This window comes from Hylaeus volcanicus, chromosome 6, assembly GCF_026283585.1.
Source record: "Hylaeus volcanicus isolate JK05 chromosome 6, UHH_iyHylVolc1.0_haploid, whole genome shotgun sequence".
Classification (NCBI taxonomy): Eukaryota; Metazoa; Arthropoda; class Insecta; order Hymenoptera; family Colletidae; genus Hylaeus; species Hylaeus volcanicus.
The window spans coordinates 25,004,689-25,026,154 of record NC_071981.1 but is presented as its reverse complement, the minus strand read 5'-3'; the positions used below and the strand labels follow the sequence as shown (position 1 = coordinate 25,026,154).

At 42.5% G+C, this 21,466-nt stretch overlaps 1 protein-coding gene across 1 annotated transcript; it reads left to right on the top strand.

Moving 5' to 3' along the window:
- The first annotated feature begins 360 nt into the window (after window positions 1-360).
- LOC128879018 (neurogenic protein big brain-like) lies at window positions 361-21,396 on the top strand. Its single transcript, XM_054127790.1, has 4 exons — window positions 361-972; window positions 2,493-2,619; window positions 17,605-17,812; window positions 18,395-21,396. Exons 1-4 carry the CDS (start codon window positions 663-665, stop codon window positions 19,583-19,585), a joined length of 1,836 nt encoding a protein of 611 aa, XP_053983765.1. The 5' UTR covers window positions 361-662; the 3' UTR covers window positions 19,586-21,396.
- The last annotated feature ends 70 nt before the right edge of the window (window positions 21,397-21,466 follow it).

Sequence of the window (21,466 nt, the reverse complement as noted above, 5' to 3'; positions counted from 1 at the left end):
GAAATTGTATATCAGATATACATGTAATTATTTTAAATATGCCCATGTCTATCAGAGAGTTGGAATATTCTTCGAATATATTTCAAACAATCTCGACATGTCGATTTCACCACTGACAGAAAGTCCTCCTTTGGCCATTTCTTTGTTTGCCCTTGCGGGGGCAGGGAAGAAAGTACATCCCCGAACGACGACCAGCGCTCGTCTGTGATCGTGTGCGCTCGTGTGTGCTCGTGTTAGGTACAGATGCGTCGCCCACCGACAGAGGTTGCAGAGTGGGGATGGAGCGGTGGTGGGGGCAGCCGGCGAGTCCTGGCCAGGGCCCACTTGTTCCGCGCGGGGATCGCTTGTCACTCGAGAGCGCGTTGCCATTCCGGCAACATCGGGACGTCAGTGTCCTCCCCTACTCGGTAGCACCACTTTGTGCATACCTTTACTCGCGTCGATTCCATCGCGAGCTATTCGAACTCTCGAGTGTCCGCGAAAAGAGTGCGGAATAACATTGAAAACATTCAGTGACCAAGAAACTGATGTTTTACGGTTTGGAGGTGCAGTCGAGCAGTGATAAATAAAAGCATGCTTTAAACGACAACTGACAGAAACTCGTACAGACAGATCAAGTAAAAGTTTTCTTTCGAATTCCGTGTAAACATAAGCGCCGAAGAATGACCACGGAGTCGCTGTCGCGCGAGCTGGACGCTCATATAGTGACACTTCTGACGAGGATCTCCGCGCTGAAAGAAAACCACGCGGAATTAACGGAGAGAAAGGCGCCTATGTCCATCGAGGCACGGAGCTTAGAACTGTGGAGAGCAGTGGCCGTCGAGTGTTTCGCCACTTTCCTCTTCAGCCTCGTGGTGTCTGGCGCGGCTGCGTCCTCCGTGGTCTCGGGAAGCGGACTCTGCGTCTTGGCCACCGCCGTGGCGTCAGGATTCGCGATCGCTGCGATCTCGATGATCTTCGGCCACATCAGTGGTAAGAATCCTCTACTTTACACCATTATTTTCAATGATAGATAACAAACGAAGCCCAACGTATAACAACTGAATCGTGAAAGACTCGTTATACAAAATTTGGCTAAACTTTGCTTTGGGATCGTTAGAAATACCAATTTTGAGGTTAGATAACTGTTTTTGCAAGGAATATTGTATCGTTCTTTGACGGGGAGTCAGGAAGTGCTCTGTCAAAAATAGTTGACGCTTACAACTCCTAGGTCAATAATTCTATATAGAATATTTAATCATGCTTATGATTGCTATTAGATTCCGTGGCTTTATTGTATTTAAAAAGCGAAAAGTGGCCGCGTGGAATACGTAAATTGTCGATGATTTTAAAGACTTTGGATAGGAAGTTTAGCAGAGATCTCTGTCGCATCGTTTACAGCTTGCCCTCATGGTCTTTCACGATTGGCTCGTTAACCGATTATGACGACCGATGGAAATATAGCGCTACGGGTTTATTGGAACGTGTGCGCTTATATTGTATGTACTCGATTCACGTTGTACTCGTACTAGAGATGAACAGGATTTTTTATTCCTTACACGTGTTAAGGTTAAGTTTAGAAACAGTAGATACTTGAACTTTACTTCAGCCTTTTGCGCATTCAATTTTCTTTAATGTATATTTAACTTACACGTATGAAATATTGCATACTTAATAAAGAAGATAAATAAAATGAAAGAATTAAATATAAATTTGAATTTGGGAATTTTATGGGAACGAACAATGGACATAAATCAATATATTGAATTTTTGTGCGTTGTTAAAATAAAATTTTTGTTTTTCTACCGCGACACTGACACGCGTAGGCTGTTAGCGTTTTGTTGCAGTCTAAGCGAAACACGATCGCATTTATTCTTCCCTCTCGACGAGCAAGGCTAATTAACGAGCGGAGAGCGCGTCTGTATTCCTGTATAGGGTGATTCTAAAACTTGAGACGAAAGTCCATTTGCTTGCAATTATCTACCTTTTTCGTTTTCATTTTCTCTGATATTCTATAATATTTTCATATTCAATAACCATTTTACATTACACGTTTTCTGTATAGAAAAAGAGTATAATTCTCTTAAAAAAAGAAACGTCATACGAATCTCGTCGAATATTGCATATTTATCAGAAATTAATTCTGTGCTTTTATAAGGCCTCAGTTTCCAGCGTTTAAAAAGCTACCCATTAATTATTTCAATAAAATTTCGAAACAAACTAGCTCTCGACGCGTGATAAGTACTGTTAATTAATTAAACATACTATAAAATTGATTTAGAGAAAATCAATCGTATACCGTGAAAATAAAAGAATAGAACGTTCAAGGTGGATAAAATAATTCCTTCGACCACCGAACGACGCTGATAGAGTATCGCTAAATTGAAAGTATCAACAAGTATCGGTACAGTAATTTATTACTTGCGTGTACGAATAGGGGAAATGGTTGGTTTTATCCATCGGGTACGGAGTTGGTAAACTCGTAATAAAATGATGGAATGGTTGGCTCGCAGGTGGCCACGTGAATCCAGCTGTCTCGATGTCCTTTGCTTTGTGTCGACGGATTTCTCTGCTTCGGGCTGCTCTGTACATCGCTGCACAATGCGGAGGCGGCATAGCTGGCGCCGCGATGCTCTATGGGTGAGTAATTTTCCTTAAAACTCGTTACAAAGTAATTAGGTTCAATACACGCCGAAGAATTTAAGCGATCCTGTTAAATAGTGGAGGAAACCGAGGTTAATTGAAACATAGGTCGATAGAAACGTTAACTTAAAAATATTTAGTGATAGGAACAAGACGTTGGGAGGGAAAAAGGAATTAGTTTCGTGTCTAAATCTGTTGCTCATGTACGCATCACCGATTTAACACGTTGACCGTCGCGTCATCCACACAGGGGTGACAAGGATTTTCACCGAGGAGTAGTTTCTTTTCTGTTCAAGTTTTGTTAATTAGCGTTGGTTTATATCATCATCTGTTGTTTTCAAAATGATGAAAGGAGTCAAAATAACTCCTCACACTCTCTCGGTATTGGGAATAAAACGTTGCAGTCCTCTAGAGCGTCTGGGGTTAAATATTACTTTAAACGGAAAAAAAAAACACGACACGTATTTATAAAGGAGACGGTTCTTCGGTACATGGAAGACGTTCTATAGAGAAAAAGAAACGAGATACGCAACCCCGAGGAGGCAGCTGCCAGATAATGGAATCCAAGAAGGCCGCGTGCTCGAGTCCTTTAGCTCCTTTGCTGGTTATCCGAAGCACTCGTACGGTTTTCGTGAAGGATTTAATTCTCGAGTATCTAAAATGAATAGTTTCATTTATAAAGAACTAGTTGCCCCGTGGTTTCACCTATATGGAATACTATTCTTACTCTACGTCGCGTTCGTGCCTGCATTATACATATATATATAAAGGAATCATTTGATCCTCTGGAAAATTTCATGAAGATAAACACTATATATATATATATATATATATAAAATGATGAATTATATATATATATTGAAATTTTATATATATAAAATTCTTAAAATTTTTTAAAATTTTATATTAATATATATATTGAAATTTTCCAGAGGATCAAATGATTCCTTTTGGTAAAGATTAATGTATTATACTTAATAAGGATTTTTAAAGATCACCTTATAATTTTCAATTTATTTTTATCAAAATAAACTATAGCTTATATTACTAAGGACTAGTGTAGCTTTGTATTACTAAAAAAAAAATGCTTACAATCGGCACAGTAGTTCCAGTAGTTCCATTACTCCCTACAAATTTGGTCTCTTTGTAATATTAGTATAGATAGTCTATGATCCATATCTCACAGATTTCTGTGTGAAATGAATTGGAAAAATGACCAAATGTACTTTAAAGCGTTACATAAATTCTTCTCTATAAAAGAAAATATCCCAGGAAACATTGAATACTTGGACTCTTAATGTGGTTCCTCTCTTTAAGCTAGCGATACTTCCTCTTGTTTCATTTTTCTCTCGCCACTACCGCGATCCACTGACCACGGGCGAAATCGAGGCACGTGCACAAGAGTTGCACGCAGCCACGGGCAATCCTCGAGAGAGCTTCTTCATCATCATCTCTCTCTCTCTCTCTTTCTGGTATCGTATACGACGATCGAGGCCCGAGAACTCGGTTCACCGCGAATTATAGACCGTCGGAGCTTTATGGACTAATAATAAAGACGCGAATACCGATGAAAGTATAATAAGGGCGCGCAACGTCGTTGCCAGCAGGCATACGCGCGCGATTTATGAAGTACGATTTCCGGGAAAAATAAGCGACACCATCGGCCGATAACTTGAAACGGTTCGAAAGTTCAGGCAGCTTTACGCCCGACTAGGGCCATAACCTACTCGCCAAGCTGGAAATAACGTAATATCCAAGAAAAATAGCTTGGTGTACGGCTATCGTAAAATTTTGCCTCGCGAGTACACTCGGGAGAAAGTATATCTCCTGTAACTGATAGATAATAGAATAAAAATGATGACTGATTTACTGTATAATATTTTTGTTTGGAGAGTATCGTTTACGTAACATCTTTATTACGGAAGACGTGAAAGCATAAATACGGCCGTATGAACGGACAAGAGGTGACTCGCAGTGAAAGTACAGTTCAAACCTCAATTGTCCTGAGAACTTGAGGTTCGATGCGAATAATTCCAAGCGTTTGAAAGATTAGAAGAATCTAGCATCATTAAGGACCCTCTGTTTTAACAAACATACTTTGCATTTACTCGCGTTTATTTAACATTTTCATAGATACAGAACACAGAATCGAAACCTAAATGAAAGTATGTTTTATCTTTTAAACGGTACAAACGTGTACGTTATTCTCGATCTTTTATATATTCTTGCATTCGTGCATTCAACAACATTCGCAACATTCTCGTAAATTTTCCCTTATTCCCATTTGCCGCAAACGCATAAACATCCGCAATTTGTTTATCATCATGACACTGTTATCCCTTGCAATTCTAAACATAAATACATAAATCTAACCTAAAGATACCAAATGAAAAAGTATCGCAAGGTATAACGAACAACTGGAAAGGATTTTTCGAGTCGATTTACGATTCGAAAGTCGATCTTTCTACGAGAATTGGACATCCGTATTAGACGGGTGGACACGGAACACGAGGGAGAAGAGGCTGAGGAACGGTGAAATGCGAGAGGAGAGTGGGAGAGATGGCAGAAAGAGGCACGCGTAATTGGCAGGGGCTGGGGGAGAGAGAAGCTTCTTCGAAGGTGAGCACCTGCCTCATTCCTCGAGTCCTGCGGCAGGCCACCGCCTCGCAGCTGCCGCAGATGTTTCGTGGACCAAAAAAGATAGCTCGCGATGCGGAGGGGGCGGCGGGAAGAGGGAGGAGGGACCGCGAACGAGCTCAGCCGAAGACGAAGATAATGAATACCTATGCACGCCACCTATGAGGTGGGACAAGTTTCACGACGCAATCGGTTCATTGAAGGAGGACATGCCGTGATCCGGAGCCGAGCAGATGTTCCTCTGCGTTTCCAAGGATCATTGTCCTCCCTTTCTTCTATCGTCTCCTGTTCGCCACCGTTCGTTCCTTCGTATCCTCCTTGTCTTGCTTCTGCTCGCCACTTGCTCGCTCGAAAATTAACGTCTGCCGGCCGTCAGAGTCAACCGGAACAGCTTGAAACAAGTCCAGTTTAAGAGGTTACGTACCTTTCGATTTTTCAAGAATTCACGTATGTTCATTTCGGTTGAATTCATTTTGAATGTTACAATTAGATTCGCCAAGTTTTATGCATTTATAAGAAATTTGAATCCGTAAGAAACTACAAAATCCACGCAACAACCAAGAATGTAAAGGAAAGCGAAGTTCATATTATAATATTTGCGGAGTAAAATAGATTTCTACTTTGGTTCAATTTTTCTAGGTACGTCTGCAAAGATTTTATTTTGCATAAAGATCCGCAGTCTAGCTATAACATTCAAATGTAACGTATTCACTTTTGTGCTGCATGCACTGTTTGTTTTCATCATTTTGCTCGCCAAGGTATCGCGATTTTTTTTTTTTTTTTTTTTTTTTTTTTGAAGCGTTACCTGCGAATTATTCAACCTGTCGCGAGTCACAGGTTCTCGCAGGTTGCGTCGAAACTCGTGGACCCCTGACTATTTCGTCGAGCAGGGGTCGTAGAACAGAACAACGCCCCTATAACGGATCGAGTACCTCCCCTTTGCCCGTACAATTTCATCGATATCCCCCTGATCAGAAAAAAGTAGGCGCCCTCCCCCAATGGTTGGCGGTAGATGCACCCTGAATTGTCATTATCCATCCATTACCGTTTGAAAAAGTGTTACGTTCTCCCCGGTGAAAGTCATCCACGTTAAGGCTAGGTTTAGAAACAGAATGTAAGTTGCGTCTCGCCCCTTTGTCCGGATTTACTTTAACACTTAGAGTACCAAGGAAATTAATCGGAAGCCTATTTCGAAATTGTTACAATTTTTTAAATAGAACACTGAATACGTTGATAAATTCATGCGATAATACGAAGAGAGGGTAATCTTGTATTTTAAGGACAGAGAGAGAAACAATACATGATTTGTCTATAACTCGTACTACTCATGTCCAGTTCAAGTCAAATTTCGTTCAGAGACCATATTTCAACGTAAGGTATATAAAAGTATATCGTCCAGTTCAGACGGTCTCTACATCCCAACAGAAACTATAGGCTTCTCGATTCGGAAAAGTAGTAATATCGAATTCGAAATGTATAACTTACCGCTGGAGCTTACCCCCGAGTAAGCAAAATGTTAAACAAACTCGAGTTGGGATATCGTTATGGTATCTTCGGCGACAGATCCGTCATCGCCAGATCTAACCACCCTAGGACCACCATATGACCGCACAAAGAGACAACAAGTGCGCGATATGTACCGAAATAATAATCGAACAATACTCTAGTTAACCGGCCGAGTTCGTCATCCCTTCCAGGAGCGTCTCTGGGGAGCCTGGCGGACCCCCGGTGGAAAAAACGACGCCACGGAGCGAAGAGAGACCAACGAGCGTTGCATAGAGAAAGGGAAAAGGAAGGGAAAATGCAGCTAGTATCCTTGCATCTGTTGCGACTGGGTCAGCCAACAGAGGCGTTTGTGAAACACGTATCCTTGGGTCTCGGCGAGGGGTGGCTCGCTCCCACTGCGACACTTCGGTCTCTTCCCCGGAATATAAATAAAAAAGGAAAAAAGTAAAAGAGCCGAGCCGATAAATCGTAAACCGAACCGACGCCAGAAGGGGGTGAAAGATCATGGGCGAATCACGAGCCGCGAAAGTCCAACTATTCAGAAAGAATTTATTGTCTCTTCGTCGATGTGCTACAAGACTTTTCCATTACACTCCAGGAGAGGTCGAGACACAACATTGAGGATTATTTATTGACCTCTATCGAGAAACTATTTTTGGGGTGTTTTAAGGTTTATTCGGGAACCATGATCTATCTGTTTGGTATAAGAAATTTAGTCACCCTTTGTTGGTTCAATTCGGTGCAATCGATACGAAGTCGAGAAGAAACGAGGAACGATCTTGATATATATTGGGCTGTCTGGAAAGTCCACGGCGATTTTTAGTAGGCGGTACAGGTTTGAATATATCTGAATGGCTGAAAACAAATAACATACGTACATTCGTTAACAGTTGAGAAGGTTGTGGAACAAAATGGTACATATATGATTCAATGAATATGCGTCAAAATTCAAATATGTCTTTGAGTTTTTCTTAAAAATAGGCACGAACGTTCCGGACAACCCAATAACAGACATTCGAGACAAGTAAAATTCTGTTCGAGATATCTGGTAAAATCGAGTCGATTTCTGATCTGCGATACGAATGACAAAATCTACAAATGAACAAATATATTCCGGCTGCTGCCAGTGGCTGTTTCCATCGTTCAGGGAATTGAGTCGAAAGGTAGTGGAATCTCGGCTGTCGCGACGGAATAACATTAGTCCAGGGGATAACGACGCGGTGGTATAAAGCTATTTGTCAAGGGGAGTTTGCCACCACGGACCGAGGAAACAGCTGTGAGGAAGCAGGTGTGTTGTGACGTCGAGCAAGACACACGCGGTGCGCGTGGCGGGCCGGATGTGTCCAGCGAAGGAGCAGTCATCGTTTCCTGCCCTAGGAAACCGCCCGTAACACAGAATCGCGTTCTCTTTCGAGATCTAACAAGTAGTAGTTTCAATAATTAGTACGACTCAATTTTTCGAGACACAGTGACAAGCACACCTTTGTTAGTAACATGTGGTCATAATTTGAGTCATTTCTATTTTTTTTTACAGCAGTCTTATTGCTCAATATCAATTTTAAATATAACAGTGTTTAATGTATTGTAATGATAGATTAGTATAAATAGTATTTATTTATTTATTATAATTTCTTGGTATTATCCGTCGATAAGGTGTCAAGCTTGACGCTTGAAACATCATCTTAATCGAGGTGAAAAATATCAGAGGAGATCCGAAAGAGAGAAATTCGTAGTCGATGCGCAATATCCCGAGCTTTCTCGAAAACCCCTCGATATTAGATCCTTAAGCCGAGGTTTTGAGAACCGCTTTGAATGGAAAAGCAACGTGGGCAAGTGGTCATTCCTTCGATATTTCTTAGAAGATAACTTGTCGACCAAATACGGTTTTAGGGATGGTGTATAAAATTTCGCGTGAACCGAGTACCTTCTGATTCGGTGACGGAGCTTTTCACTAAAGAACTTCAACAAATAATTTTCACGTTTGAGTGTCGATGAAAACACGTCTGGATAGAATTCGTAAATTTCGATGAAAACACGTAAATAAGTAATACGACAAATATTAGGTCTTATAGTTTCTAATTGTCTCGAGACAAAATTTTAGTCCTGTAGACGTTTCCATGTGAATCAGTCTGGCGAGTGCAAAATCCTCCGGAGTATGGTCATTAAACAGTAACAAACATTTATAAAAACAAAAAGGAATTACAGTTTCAGTTTCCTTTTTTGTTTCTTGTTTGTCTGCCGTTCCAGACTTTCCATGTCGTTCAATTAATTTTTTATCCAGCGCGTTGAGACCGAATTCAAGGCTGCATCTTACATGGAAGAGCGACACTTTCTTCCCTTTTTCGATTAACAAGTCGACGACACGTTTCGCTTTCTCTTTCGCTGAACAAACACGTCTAGAACTCGACAAAGACGTATAAACGCCGGAAAATTTCAACAAAAAATGACAATCTGCTTGAATGGTTGATAATAACTTGCGTTTGCTATTACAACTTGAAATTACATCGAATTCAGGAACCTTGGCTAAATGAACGAGGATTAAAACGTTAGCTTAGTTCAGCTCCTCGCCTCTTAAATTATAGTTTGGTTTAAATTGAAAAAATTCATGCTGAAAATCTGCATGTTTCACAAGAATCTGTGTCGTCTGTTTTATATCGTTTTTCATAAAACTGGGGTGGTCAATTTAAATCGTAATACGCTGATACGCTTCGTATTTAATCAAATAACAATCGCGTGAAGTTTCGCTAAAATCCTACATTAAATAAATCCGTGAAACAACAACCTTAAGATACCGAAAGCACCGAAATCGTGTTCGTATACTTTCGATAGGCAGTGTGTATCGTACTGTATCGAACAGAACGATCTCTCGTAAACGCGAGATGCAGCCAAATGGTGCTTTGGAAGCTAGCCTCAAAGGGACCGAAGCGCGCGCGGAGAGGAACTGTTCTCGAGCCGAAAATTCAGCGTGAAAGCCAGGTGGGTCAGGTAGAACCGTTTCGGGTAGGAATGCTTTACCTGCTCTCGGGAGAGCACCTTTTACCGTCCGCACAAAAGCGGCCACGCATCGCGATTCCTGCTTTTAACAGCATCAGCCGTTCGTCAGACTCCTCTCCCGCCTCCCCCTTCATCTTCGAAGCGTTATTTCAGGCATCGAGAAATATCGAATACGATATCCTGCGGCGTCGAGTCGTTCGAGTACCTCCTTCGTCGGTAAAAATAAACTGTCACCCAAGTAAAGAAAAAGGAAGAAAACGAGAGAAAAAAGAGAACACATGGGCTGGCCCCTCATCTTTCAGATGCTTCTTGATGCTCGAGGCTGCGCGATCGGTGTTCCCGCTCGTTTTAAACTAAATATTTAAGTCTGTTAGCGCGATGGGAAAAATTTACGCCTCCGTGGTAGCGCCGTTCGCGACCGCTCCACGGAGAGTTTTGTGTAAACGTGCGCCGAATGGGACACTTCGCCGGCGTGGAATCCCGTGAGAAACGCGACAAACTGTTCCAACCTGTTTACAAAAGCTTTTTACAGACGCTTGTAAGCTGGCTTTTGTGTTAGAAATGCAGGAGATACGGGTAAACAACGTCGATGATGGCTACTTGACACATTCGTTGGCCATTACATACAGGGTGTTTCGGAAGACTGTCGAATCGTAACAAGCAAGACTGGACCAATAGGTACATTAATCGATTTAAAAGAGATTGTTTACCTTTATAAACTAAAGAAATAAACAAACAATTTGTTGATCCTTAAATTAAATCCTCGACGAGGATTATATGTATGCATCGTTCCGTCGTTATCGGAAGTTGTTCGATAAAAGGGTAGGTCGGAGAAGAATCGATGCTCGAACGGTGTCGGTGTTCGGAACAGAAGAAAGGAACCTTTTCCGTTCTAAAATAGGGCCGGGTTTAGGTCGGTTCGAACGGAGCAGGATGCCAACAGATGGTCGCAACCACGTGTTCGTTCTCGAGAATCTTCCCGTTCCTTGATCGCAGGGTGTGCGATTAGATGCACGCGTAGGCCGGCTGTTAGCGTCGAAACGAATTAGCTTTCTAACGTAGATGCACGACACAGCTTTGACCACTTTACGATTTATAATTACAATATTATAAGGGGGTAGTCTTATTTTCCGGATCGAAAAGTAAAAGTATAACGAGAATAAGTCGGAGTCGTCGGTTGGTATTCGCAATTAAAAGTCGGAGTGTCGAGGGTTAATAATAAAAAATGTTGGGTCGTCTGGAAAGTCCGTGGCGATTTTTGATAGGTGGTACGCGTCTGTTTATATTGGAATGGTTGAAAACAATTAACATGGGTGGATCCCTTAAAAGGTGGAAAGATCGTGGAACAAAATGGTATTTATATAATTCAATAAATATGTATCGAAATTCAAATATCCCTTTGAATTTTTCTTAAAAATTGGAACGAACTTTCTGGACAACCAAATAGACGAAAAAAGATTTAACCAATGGATAAAATTGACTTTATACGCAAGAACACGTAATTTTGAACCCTGCGAATGACAAGCGACGTTTTTAGTTGATCTCGACGCGTGACCGTCAAGGGTTGAAACGCATCGTGAAATCCAAATAAAACGTAGCGTTCGAGTCGAACAATTGGCAGAGTTTCTGGCGCAGACGTCCCGTACACCCGTTGCGATAACTCGCGGATACCTAGTGGCGATTCTAGGATGAAAGAATCCTATTGACCTGTTAGGCGAAGGAAGAAATCCCGGACAGCTGGTCGAGGATCGTTGCGGATCCTTCTCTCTGTATAGATCCTATATAAATCGTGCGTCGTGCCTTTCTACGGGGAAACACGTGCCGGCCACATGTTGCACAAAAGGAATCCTCCGCGGTCCTTTCGAGCATCGCAGCGTAAGTCGCAGTCACAAAGAAGCTTTAGGACCCCATAAATGATTCTCTTTCGGCCAGGATCGAAGGGCACACGGCGAAGGCAGATGTTTCCCGCCTTCGAAGACGTCGTTTCGCTATGAACGCGTTCGACTGGTACCGATTCAAACGGCGGGGGAAAGAAACAAGCAGAGGAATTTACGACCGTTCTGATATTCCAAATGCTTCCTTGAAGGCTTGACGGCTATTCGAGACTTTCCAGCTTTTATTGCCTCGCCATCATTTGGTTGGTGGATGTTCGAATTGGTAGACGGAGGTGTATTTGAATCTGAATTCTTCGCAATGGATACTACATGCAAATTCTTGCGCTCGACCGTACCAGTATCTTCAAACATTTCTTGAGAAACAATAGTTATCTAATACAGGGTCTTCCATCCCAAAGGATTTTTAAATAATTTTGAAAATTGTCGGTTTCACGGTGTTTAATGTTTCGCGCTACCTTTTCTTCGAAGAAGTTTCGTTCGTATAAATATAAACATTTCATATGCACCAACCTAATAATAATTTCACGTGCCGAGCAACTAACGCTTGCAAAGCCCTGTACGTATTCAAGAGGTAAAACTATGAATTCAAGTAATAAATTCTTTATCAAGAAAACGAGCAAAATGGAGGTGTAATATATTAAATAGCTACCGAGCGAAGAAACATTTGCAAATATATCGGTATGTTAAGTATACCAATTTCCATGTAGAATGATTCCAGATTTGAATACGCCCTACCGATAGGAACATCAACTAACTAAATGATGGCAAGGCAATAAATGTTGAAAACACGTCTGGAGTTCGATATACAAGTACCCAAATGTATTTGCACTATAAAACGAAACCTGTAACTTTAAATTCAAATTTCTATGCGACAAGTAATTTGCATACGATCTAACAAGGTTGTTTCGATTATACTACTTTTAAAGAAAACATAATCTGTATACACAGGATGGGGAACACGGACAACCTGGTACTCTATGGTTAACTAGAGCGATGGGTAAGGGTTGAGAACAATGTCAGCCATATTATTTTTCTAAGGCCACTCGCATGGTTACAGCAATTGAATTCTGGTAGAATGAATTATTGGTAGATTGCGGATGTTTATGCATTTGTGGCAAATTGAGATACGGGAACACCTATGAGAATGTGCATAAATGCATAAAATATCAACGATAATAAACATGTTATACCGTTTCGAAGATAAAACGTTCATTTAGAATTTTACATTTTTCCCTACTAAAACGATAATAAAATGATCAGCCTAAAAATGTACGTAAGAATGATTGAAATTTTGTAATTTACATTTTTATAATTGTTTCAAGCGAGACGATGTACAGAGTGTTCGAATATTAAAGTCGCTCGCCGTACAGGCATTAATTGATCGTTGGACGAGAATCTCACGCGATCTCGTGACTGAACTCGGAACAGAAATAAAAAGAATAATTCGTACGCGTTTCTTGCGGCGCGGGAGCGGATCCTCGTGGGTGTACGCACTTCCTGCCCCCCTCTCCTTCTTTCAAGCGTTTTCCATTCAACGAAGAGGATAGAATTCTGCTCCGACCTGCTTTCGGTCTTGCCCTTTAAAAGAATTCCTGTGCTTTGTCGCGGCGAATTTCTATGGACGGTGAGACGTAGCGCAGGAAACTACGCGGTAACCCGGGAAAAATACCCAGAAATCGGTCTTGGGGCGTCTATTCGTTACGAGGTTCGAGAAGGTGGGCGGATTCGGAGAAAAATACGACCCGCGCGTTGGACAGACCGAAACTCACCGCGAGAAGAGCAGAATTCGGAGAAATTTGCAATTTGTTCAATTTGTTGTTCGAGAACCGTAACAATCCACTTGGTTCACAATTCTGTTTACGTTAGGCGGCGAGTCGGAAAATGATTGTTACATGCAGGGAGTAACACGAGTACGACAGATTTAAAAAATAATTAAAGAAATATTATTGTCGCTCCTTTTATAGTCTTACATGTCCATAGGCTGAATATTATATTTTCTTTCCAAATAAAAATAGCAAAATGCTTCGTTATTTCTAGGTCTTATCCGGATCCTATACCCTTAAAAGGCATATTGGTCGATTAGTTTTTGAGTTATCATTTCCACGGATCGGAAAAATGAAGTTTTGAGAAAAATACGATATCTCAAGGATTTCTGTCTGAAATAAATTGAAAAAATCATTTTCAAGAAAAATTCCTTGATTATAACTTTCACGCGTCGCACTCCCCTCTCTTAATAAACCTATACCCTTCGCGTTTCATGTTCAAAATTGCAAAAAATCCTCCAGGACACGTTCTAGGATCGGTAAAAAGAGCAGCGTATCGAATTTTAAGCAAAGTGCAACATGGTCCGCGACGACGGACCCCCGGACACGAAGTAGCAACAACGAACGCCTCGACGGGACCGTCCAGAGACGCGCGAACAAGCGTGTCGTTACCCTTCTCGCGGTGCTTCCCACAATCGATCGTTTGTCCCGGCAGTTGACCGTAAAACCTAATTTTCGGGTTTAACCGCAACCCCGTGGGCATCTGAACTTTCCCACAGGGTCGAGACTTTATAATGGTATCACGTGTAGAAACTCTCGGCCGCCTTCGTCTCGTGACGCGTCACATGTGGCGGTTTTCCTCGTTGGAAAAAGAGGGGGCCGAGATGGAACAGGGAACGTCCGATTCAGCGAGTCGTTGGACGGGACTTGGGGGGTTCGGTGCACCGCACTGGCTCACCCCAGATGAGTGGTCCAGTGGGTGGAAGACTATCAATAGCTCGTTAAACACGACAGTGGCCCGGTGAAAGTGATACACGCTCCCTTCTCCCTCGAATTGAAATTTATTTAAAGCTTCGCGACTCTCCTCCTCCCTCTCTGCTCCCTTGGAACCCCTCGGGGGTTGTTTCTGGGGTTCGCAGTACCCCCGTGCGAATATGGGGCACAGGTTGCACGCGGGCCAGCTCTCGAGTCAAGTGCACGCACGCGAGATTAAACGTTCTCTCGGCGATCGGGTGTATCTCGCCTCGACCGAGGGTCCATCGCTATATACGTGAGAAAACCGCCGTGAGAGTTACCCGGGGGAGTATCGAGTGACTGTAACGACGAAATAGTCACTCGGATCCTTGATACCCACGTCGGAGGAGAGTCTGTGAGCTGCCTGGGAATCTTTTTTGGGGAAATTGTTCTTGCATACTTAGTTCCGAGAAAGAGACAAATTTTATATAATTATTGTCACGTTTGTTGAAGGGGTTATACGCACAGCTCTTAAGTATATATAGTAACTTTCATTTTAGATACATACCCAGAAGTTATGTGGACAATTTAAAATGAATAAGAAAAAATTGAAATATGGCGGAGATATGGGTCGTGAAATGGAACCTTCTTTTAAACGCTTAAAATATTTTCAAAAGTATAAATAAATTATCTAGTTCGAAAGCAAATTTTTATAATTTAAAAATCTCAAGGTGGTGTAACCCTTTAAATCACCTATTGAAAACAATACTACAGAGAATAAGTTACAGGGCAACACTTGACAAATTTGAAAACCGTCGACACAAAATTATACAAACTTTTATCATCGTTTCTCAGTTACGTATACCTCGCGAGGTCGCGCAATGTCAGTTGTCCTCGACGTCATTTGTCTTTCAGCGACTCTACTTGTCGCTATTCCCAGCTTCCATTGCTCGCGTAACAGCCATAGAACGATGCGCTTAGGGTTCGAGCGTATAGCTGGGAGACTCGTTGCTCCGCGCGTTGTTCCGCTTTTGTTTCCGCTTTTGTTTCCGCGCGCGAGACTCCAGAGCGCCGCGTACAATGGGAGTTCGGCCTGCGCTCTGACAGCGGAGAGCAGGTGGAAAAAAAGCATTCCCTTTCCGGCGGCGAACGAGAAAGGAGGCCCACTTGGAAAGGGGACTAAAATGGAACGGAGCTCTTTTAAGCGAAACGGAGATCAAAGCTTCTGCGATGAGTAAGTGTTGACGAAGTTCATCGACGGTCACAGGTTTCCATCGAATTTACGATGAAACACAGAGGAAACGAAGTGGTTCGAACGAAACTAGGGGAAAGTGACATGATTTGAATCTGACATGAATCTGATTATTCGATTGTAGGGGGTCAGGACTGCTTTTACGGGGATAGAAGACAAAATACACGCAAATCTTTTCTTATACGATAGATGAGTTCTTTAGAGATTCGTGTAAAAAAAAAAGAAGGTTTCCAATAGTAATATTTAATGGTGCATTTAATGATGCAATACGTTACGCGAGTATCATAGAAAATGGGTAGGTAAGAGTTATCGAATAAGGAGATTTCCCAGCAACTACTGCGTTATGCATTGATGCATTGGTACTAAAGACTGCAACTCGTACTGGATCGCTCATAGTTAAGAATTCGTGTTCGATCGAATAAATTATTCAAGAAAGGTAGACTTTTTTGAACCATGTACAACAACTAAAGACAACGTGTAAATATAAAGATGGAGTCAACACTCTTATCTCACATTTACATCTCCATCGCGACCATCTTCGTTTACGTCGATACGGTAGCATTTTAATCATTCTTTCGCAGATAGGTAAATAACATACAGAATGTTACGCTTGCGAATCCGCATAGTCTCGTTACTACGTCCAACGGAATCGATGGTTCGCAAACGAGGGAACGCTCCATTCGTCGAGATAAAAAAAAAAAAAAGAAAAAAATAGAACAAAGATCCCGCTTATCATGGCTCGTAAAAGGAACTCGGGCGCGCGTATTCCTTTTCTCTTGTTTCCACCCTCGAACGCGATCATAGCTGTCCACGGACAACGCGCTTAATCCCAATTGTGCGGTCGTGATCTGCATTTCTGATTTCATCAATTCGCTCTCTCGTGACGCGCGTTCGCCGAGGGCCACTCGATGACATCGCTAAAAGGAGCAGGGGGAGGTTCTATTTGCATCGACTCGAGATCAGAAAGGGGCAGAATTTTTGCTGATCGACAGGGTGACGGGATTTTAGGCACATTAGGCACACGGTGCGGAAACAAGCGTTTAAGAGCGGGATCGGCCGGCATTGTTCCGCCATTCGTGATCCGTTCGCGAAAAAAACGAAAAGAAAGATGGAACAATTCTGAAAAATTATTTCGATAAACCTGAGCATAATTTGCTCGTATAAACGAGGTTAATGCTGTACTAGAAATTGTGAAAATCACGGCGAAAACATTGAGAATAAAAGATTGAATTGTAACGAAACCAAAGAGAAGGATCATCGATCTGTTCCTGAAAATCGAGGCTCGCATATGGCGTTCGATGTGACAGCGACGCGCGCCGCCGTATAATATACGATGATTTTCCTATTGAAAACGACGCAGCCCAGCGACACCATCCGTAAAAGCCCCCCGCGGCAAGTCGGTCCCTGTGGTGTAATGTTTATATTAGCCGGTGTATTCTCGGGCCCCCCCTCCGACACCGACTACAGCGTAGTGCCCCTCTCTGTACGTTTCTTTTGCATAAAACCTCGTTAATTTTCTCGCTTCATATAATCATACGGGGTCACAGACTCGCGACCTTTCATTCTATTCGGGGCTGTAAACTGTGATGGACAGCAATTAAACGGTCGACAATGGCGAAGTTTTATTCGCGGTAGGAACGATGAAAACGGGGGGAGACTCGAGTAAAATTTAAAAATGGTTTCCATAAATGAATGCTGTAGATACATGCATGCCTGGGATAGTCCGAAAAAAGGTGCAGATTTCTGAATTTTTCGAGGACAAATATTCGAATGGGTGTTCGAACGAACGTTTCTTAGTGGATGTTTCGTAATTTTTGTGTTTAAGAAATCTTGAATGATAATAAATTGACGAATAGAGTCTTATTTTTAGCGTTTTACTCGAGTCACTCGAGTAAATAGGCCACGCATGACGCAATGTTCTTCTCTATGATTTGTCAGACTATCCCGAATAATGTTTATTATTTTGTTGTTTTGTTTACAGAGTATCTGCGCCATCCAACACGCAGACCCTAACATCTCCAGGTCGTCTAGGTGGGGCTATCGAGCGACTGTTAGTGGAACTGGCACTTTCGGTGCTGATCGTTTTGGCCCATTTCACTTCTGAATCGACCAAACCGCTGTCGATCTCCATGGCCTCGAAACCAGCAGGCGTTTTGGCCGCAGCATACACAGCGTCCACCTTAGTTTCGGTATGTTCGTTTACTTGGGATCGTGTTCCATCGAAGTACACACATGCTACTCGCTGTCGAAAAGAGATCACGAAGAGATGGACAAAATTCTTATTCGAATTAAATTTTGCCCGTCTCTGTTACTTCGATGTGTCTAAAAAAAAGAAGCAGTTACTCGTTTTCTTTTTCTTTTCTGCTGTGCACGACCACCTCCTCCTCCTCCTCCCTTCTGCTTCACTTCCCTTCGTGTAACCGGTCTACATCCAAAGCGTCTCCTGATCTCTTTCGAATCGGACCCAACGTTTGCGTCTTTAAAGAGCACCTGCAGTCGCGCTGAGAAAGACAGAGGGTTCGACGAGTTGGCAGAGACGTGGCAGGGAAAGAGGGATGAAAAAAAGAGAGAGGAGAGCTCGATCGCGATCCCACCTGCTCCGGGAACGCGTGTACAATGCAAGCACCGAAAAAGAAAAAAACAACAAATTCGAAACCACAACGCATACGCGATAAACGCTTAGGCGTCTTGTGCTCGAAACGACCCGAGGATAATTCTCATTCGTTAGCGCAAGGTGCGTTCCACTAATTCCTAATTTCTTCCATTTTCAGAGTCCATTCCTGAACCCTGCCCGAGCTTTGGGGCCTGCGTTCGTGACCAATCGTTGGGACAACCACTGGGTTTACTGGGTGGGACCATTGTCCGGAAGCGCGATAGCCGCTTTGTTGCACGAGTACGTGCTGAGTCCGAGACGGACCAGGGATCCACGCGACATGGACGACGGCGACAATTCCTCGTTGAGGTCGGACGAGGACACCTACGACGACCTGGACAAACCAACCGGACCCAAATTTCCCAGCGCGTACGCCACCTATCGCCCAGTCGCTGGGGTCCCTGCGTCGATCTACAGCGCGCCTCCGTCAGCCTTGGATCGCGTCGAGTCCATTTATGGAGGGACCAAGTCCCTCTACTGCAAGTCACCACCTCTAACACGCGCAAATTTAAACCGTTCCCAGAGCGTCTACGCCAAATCTACCACTGGCACTCGGGACGGTCTGATGATCCCGAAGCCGGGACCGCTGGTGCCTGCTCAGAGCTTGTACCCCATCAGAATCGGACAGACAGCCTCTCAAAACACTAGGGAGAACAATCAGCCACCAACTGGGCCCGGCGGACAGGCCCAGAGCACGCAGAACCACAACAGCACTAATCAAAACATGCAGAATCAGTTGCAGCAGTGCACACAAAGCATTTACGGTATCAGGGGAATCTCCACGAGTCTAAGCAACCGAGAGAACGGGATCTACGGGGTGTCCACGGGATCTAGCATCTACGGACGTGCCCCTGCTCCTCCTCCAGGTGTTCAGAACACCTCTCAATCGGTATCCAATTCTCAGTCCACAGGACAGAATCATCATCCACAGCAACAGCAGCAGCAGCAGCAACAACAACAACAACAGCAGCAGCAGCAGCAACAACAACAACAACAGCAACAGCCACCGCAACACCAGAATGGCACGATAACAGCCACCTCTGACAACGCTGCCAATTCTAGGAGACCCGAAAGCATGTACGGACATATCTCTAGGCGCAGCGATGACTCTGCGTACGGTAGCTATCAAGGTTCCACACGGGGAAATTATGGCAAAGTTCCTGGACCACCTCCAGGACCGTCTGGCCAACCTAACGGCCCACCTGGTCCACCACAGTACCGCGAGCAAGGCAGACCCAGTCCAGTGGGACCCTTGCAGCAGAACCAACAGACCAGTTTTCAGAAAAATTCACCGAATCCTCAATACTGACTATAGGCTCGAAGCTTCTCTGCTGACGTTTGTTGGGTACAGCTGTTGCGTGATCAACAGTAGCGAAGATTATTTCACCGGTCAGTGGCTGTTTGTGTCGGACTTCATGACAAGGTTGAACGAGAATCTCCAACTGCTGGGAGACCCTTATTGGGATTCGTCTACGTTGATTATAAGTAACGAGTACAGTTTAGCGAGTGAGGAAGGTTGGGGAGGCGTTGACGAACAGTAGACACGTGCCATTTTTGTAGTGTGATGAAAGGAAACGAGAGAGAGGCCGATAACGATGACGGATTAAGAGGTTTCAAAAACTTTAGGGGAATAACTTTTCACTATTTCTCGCTTGCAGTGGAACCAGTCTTATCTTAGCGGTGATAGCGTTGTCAGATATACAAATTTGTACCGACGTTCGTTAATACACCTTTATTAATTAGCGGAACCTGAATGAAAATAGTATCTAGATTCCAGGTCGGAAAAGGTTAAAAGTTCGCTAGATGGAATCGGTGTTTGTTATTCTAAGAATGGAACTCGATTGGAAGAGAGGAACAGTTTGTTTAGAATTATTTCCTACCAGTATTGGGAATTTAACGGAAATAATTTGGAACAATCGCTGTATGTAACTGAAATTAACTCTCCCAATTGAGAAAATTGCAAAGGGTTAAATGATAATTGAAGAGCGAATGTGGTTCATTTACAGCGCTATCATACGGCTATTGTTGGAACTCGACACACGACTCTTGGTATAAATCATCATGACTATTACCGTTGCCACTCACGATGAACTGATTTTAAATTTCAGTCGTGATCAGTCATTTGATAAACTTTTGAAACTTTGGCTAACAAACGACAAATCAGCTGAATCGATTACCTGTAATCGATATACCATAACAAGACTGATCTCATAAATATTTTTATACGTCACAATTAGACGCGTCGAAAAGACTGCTGGAGGTAGCTCCACTTTCCGGTAATTTGAGTTAAGCGAAAAAAACGAATTAAAAATCAAGTTCTTTTTCATCTGTTCTATAATTTCGTAGTCAATTGATATTTGGAGTAATAAATACGACTAGTGGATATTAAAACCACCTTCCTATACCTTCCTTTCAACGAGTACGATGTGCCTTTTTATAAAAAAAAGAAGAAAATGTTTATTCCTACTTCCCCGCGTTATGACTCATTGGTAGCACGTTTCTTTTATAAACAAAATATAAATATATTGTAGAGCTACCTCTTTATTGCGTCTAACATATTGGACATGCAATGCCATCTATTCAGAAACCATACTATTACTCGTGCTAACTCCATCTTCACCAAGTGAAATATTACATTTCCTAAGATGGAGCTGTCTCCTTATTCCTGCAAACCTTCGTGTTTGTATAATCTACAACGATCGACTTCCGGTCTAGCGAAATGAAAAAGAAACTGTATAATATCCGGAAGCAAATAGGGATACATCGTGTATATTGCACGATGTGCGTTAGGGCGGTATTATTTTGAGAGACATACGATAAATTCGATATAAATATTATAAAAGTAATGCTACTAGGGAATACAGAGAAGTCGATAGAACTTCGAAGATGACAAGTGTTTTGTATATATTATATAATATTAAACTTTGTATTTATTATTTTTATTGTAGCAATAGGATTTCGATAACGGTAACGTTCATGTATGTACGTAAATAGAAAAACTCGACAATAAACTATTCGGTAAGACAATTATCACATTCCCCTTTTTTTCTCTGTTGTGAAGATAGTCCAGCAATGTGAACTCGTGTAAGAGGTAACAAGAAAAAAGTTATTAGATGAAGTAGTATTAGTAAAACTATTAAAGGAAATAAATATTGTAAAACAGGACAACGTAAGATCGTAACAAAAGGCG